The 3,285-nt window shown below is 44.6% G+C and overlaps 1 protein-coding gene across 1 annotated transcript; it reads right to left on the bottom strand.

Annotated features, from left to right (window-relative positions):
• Positions 1-1,416: 1,416 nt before the first annotated feature.
• Positions 1,417-3,285, bottom strand: foxi1 (forkhead box i1). Its single transcript, XM_034558956.1, has 2 exons — positions 2,649-3,285; positions 1,417-2,356 (listed from the first exon to the last, which is right to left on the bottom strand). Exons 1-2 carry the CDS (start codon positions 3,244-3,246, stop codon positions 1,821-1,823), a joined length of 1,134 nt encoding a protein of 377 aa, XP_034414847.1. The 5' UTR covers positions 3,247-3,285; the 3' UTR covers positions 1,417-1,820.

Genomic DNA, 3,285 nt, shown 5'->3' with positions numbered 1-3,285 from the left:
AGAAAACTTGTTACTGTGAGAACCTGCTGCTGTATGACAAGAATCCTCTTTGTTTGATCCGCGGCCCTGCTCCACAGATAATAGAGCAAAATGTGGCCTGAGGGAGAAAATTTGTTCCCAGATCTTCAGATGGCAATATTTTCATTTGAGCCCAGGAGGGGATCTCTTCAATTGCCAGCTTCCATTGTCCACGCCTTGTCAATTAATTTTTCTTTTATTCCAGACCACGGAGCGCCTGAGTGAATTCAATTATCAACCAATTAAGAGGTGTTTCCTTTTATTTACAGACTTTGATTCCGTGCGTATCCACATTGTCTGAAAATAAGATGGGAGCGGGGGTGTTAAATCACTTGAACATTTCCTCTGCACGGACTGCTTCATATTTTCTCCCCAACAGCAGCCTTTCTGTTGTGTCCCCCGGGTCACACGCACAACAAAAGAGCATGATTGAACTCATCTCTCGACGATTGTTCAGCGGATGCTCTTCCAAAAGTGGTTCCCAAATACAACAAAACAAGAAAGGAAATCCCATGAACAAATCCCATTAACGGGATTCACACACACACACACACACACACACACACACACACACACACACACACACACACACACGCACGCACGGAACAGCCGGCGTTGTGCGTGACAAGACTTTGGGAATAGATGGAGACAGGTGGAATATTCATGCAAACAGGCTCACATCAAACGGGCACCGTGATCGAGCCCCGCCGCAGACAGAAAGGTGAACTTTTGAACCTCGTGGAAGTAAGTTAAAGGTCTGATTGCTTGATGAAACGGGGCTATTGGAAGTGACAAGCGGAAAATGTCTCTGTCTCACACACTTTACTGCTTACAGACACTTGACTTCAGATTTCCGGACAGGCTTTGTAGCATTTATATCGTTTTTTGTTTTTTTTGCCCTTTCTTGAAAAATATTGAGAACTTAATCTGAAAATGTGCCTTTTTTTGGGCCTGACTGCGGCTCTGTGAGAGACAGAAAGCACAGCGTTGTCTCTAAAATATTGTAAATATATGTTAACAATATATAAATAAATAATTACCCCTCATAGGTTAGTTACACGGTTATCATTCAGTGATGATAAAATAACTGTACATTAGAATATCCACTATCAACTCAGTATTATAAGAACAATAAAGGGTTTTTGTACAGGAAAATAACATTTAATTTTAAATGCCCAATGAAGAATATAAATATAATGTCTTTTGACTATTTAAAGTAGATGCATTATATACAGTTTCAACCGTCCTTGACTTTTTTTTTCATCTAACACTTGGATAAGTAGGAGAATGACACATAAGCCGGGAGTTAAAATAAATGACTTTTATTCAAACATCGATGCGTGTTTAAAATTTTTAAAAAAAACACAGAACAAAATTCAGTCTAAAATACATGTCACATCTTCTTAAGAAAATAATTTCTGTACATAGGTGTCTCCTTCTTCCTTAAGACAGGTCTTTAAAAAAAAGATATAGGCATCCATCAGTTCAAGGATAGATTTCCCGTGGGCTGATTCGTGAATTGTAATATTTTTTCTACAAATAAACATGTTTGTTGCACTTGTATGGACAAGCCAGAATGGAGAAGTGGCAGATCGGTGTTCCCTTTCAATACACTGAAATACTTTTTCCCAGTTAGGAAGAGTTGTTGTGGGAGGAAAAAAAAGTTCATTTCAGTTCAGTTCATTTCCAGTGCTAGTTTTACAAGTAGACCTATTAAACCACAAAATGAGTAATACTTAATAACAGTAGGCTACTGAAGAAAAGTGAAGGCTATAACTAGAGTGATAAATGACACAGACAGACTACACCTCTGTTCCTTCCCGGCTGTATATGAGGTTATTAACACTAAAATGGTTGGAGAGGTTCTGTACTGATGTGTAATAGTTCATTCTGGTGTTGTCTGTTGAGTTCAGAGGAGAGATTAAAGTGGGCGAGTAGGAGCCCAGTCCGGACATGCCCTCTCTGGTCTGAGACTGTCCCCCGGGATGCCCGGAGCTGTAGTCCCGCTCCGCGCCCCGGGACCCCTCGGTGCTGCCGCTGCCCGCCATCAGCGAGTTCACGCTGGACACGAAATTGCTGTAACACGGGCTGTGCTCCGCGGACGGGGACGGGGACGACTTGGGCTCCGTGGAGGCCGGGGATCCGTGCAGGCTGGGCGGGGAGGAACTCAGCAGGCTGGCGGTGTCGGAGAGCTTGTGCGGGCCGTCTTCTGACTTGACCGGGAGAGCGCTGCTGTCAGCCCCGCTTATGTCGGCTCTCCTTTTCCTCTTCCTCCGGAAGTTCCCGTTGTCGAACATCTTCTCGCAGTTGGGATCCAGCGTCCAGTAGTTTCCCTTACCTGAATGACAATGTATTAAAAAAAAGTTTTAGTTTTAGTTTACTTTTAGTTCACATTCACGTGCACACGAGTTGAGTGTTTCATCTTTAACTGTCAATGATATGAAGTTTCTTTTTATTAGTTTCAATATATTTATAATTTTTATTTTATTAAAATTAATATATTTAAAAAGGAGTTTTATCACACAAACAAATAAAAAATATGCTTCAACACGTCTCACTCTATTCAAGCCGCATTTGGAAGCAGGTTCAATGAAAACCATCTCACACAGAAACACTTCGTCTCCACTCACCGGGGTCATCCTCGTCTCGTGCCATTTTCTTGAAACAGTCGTTCAGAGACAAGTTGTGGCGGATGGAGTTCTGCCATCCGGCTTTGCTCTTCTTGTAGAACGGGAAGTTTTCTGCCACGTACAGATAGATCTGGCTGAGAGTCAACTTCTTGTCTTGTGCGTTCTGTATGGCCATCGCTATCAGTGCTGAGTAGGAGTAAGGCGGTCTGACCATCTTGAAGAGCTCCTGCTGACTGGATATGGACAGCCACCCCAGATCCGCCCCACCAAACCCGGTGGGAGGCGGCAAGAACGGCCTCTGGTTCGACCCGTATCCCGACTGAATATACGACGTGCTGTTGTTCCCGGAGAGGTAAGGAGAGGAGTTGATGCCCGGTCCGTTCAGCCAGAGGTACGGGTTCGCGGACGGGGTGGTGTACTCCCCGAGGCCGTAGCTGGTGGGGTGCGTCGGAGGCCTCTGCGGGTGATGGTGGTGGAGGTTCTGTTGGTACACACCGTAGTTATCGCAGTACACGGCCATGTCCAGGAGCTCCTGCGCGCTGTGGTGCTGAATGGGGCTGGTCTGCTGGTTAGATGGTTGGTGTCCAAAAGCGTTCATAATCCGCCCGAACCAGTATTCCCAAAACCTAATTTCGTG

The sequence above is a fragment of the Cyclopterus lumpus genome, chromosome 19 (genome assembly GCF_009769545.1).
Source record: "Cyclopterus lumpus isolate fCycLum1 chromosome 19, fCycLum1.pri, whole genome shotgun sequence".
Lineage (NCBI taxonomy): Eukaryota > Metazoa > Chordata > Actinopteri > Perciformes > Cyclopteridae > Cyclopterus > Cyclopterus lumpus.
This window is presented reverse-complemented; position numbering and strand designations above follow the sequence as displayed.

What these genes read in the sequence shown, in the direction of transcription:
- foxi1 (XM_034558956.1), bottom strand. Translation starts at nt 3,246, where the DNA reads ATGAACGCTTTTGGACACCAACCATCTAACCAGCAGACCAGCCCCATT. An exon ending in ACGAGACGAGGATGACCCCG is followed by an intron (nt 2,357 to 2,648) that starts GTGAGTGGAGAC and finishes ATTGTCATTCAG; the next exon opens with GTAAGGGAAACTACTGGACG.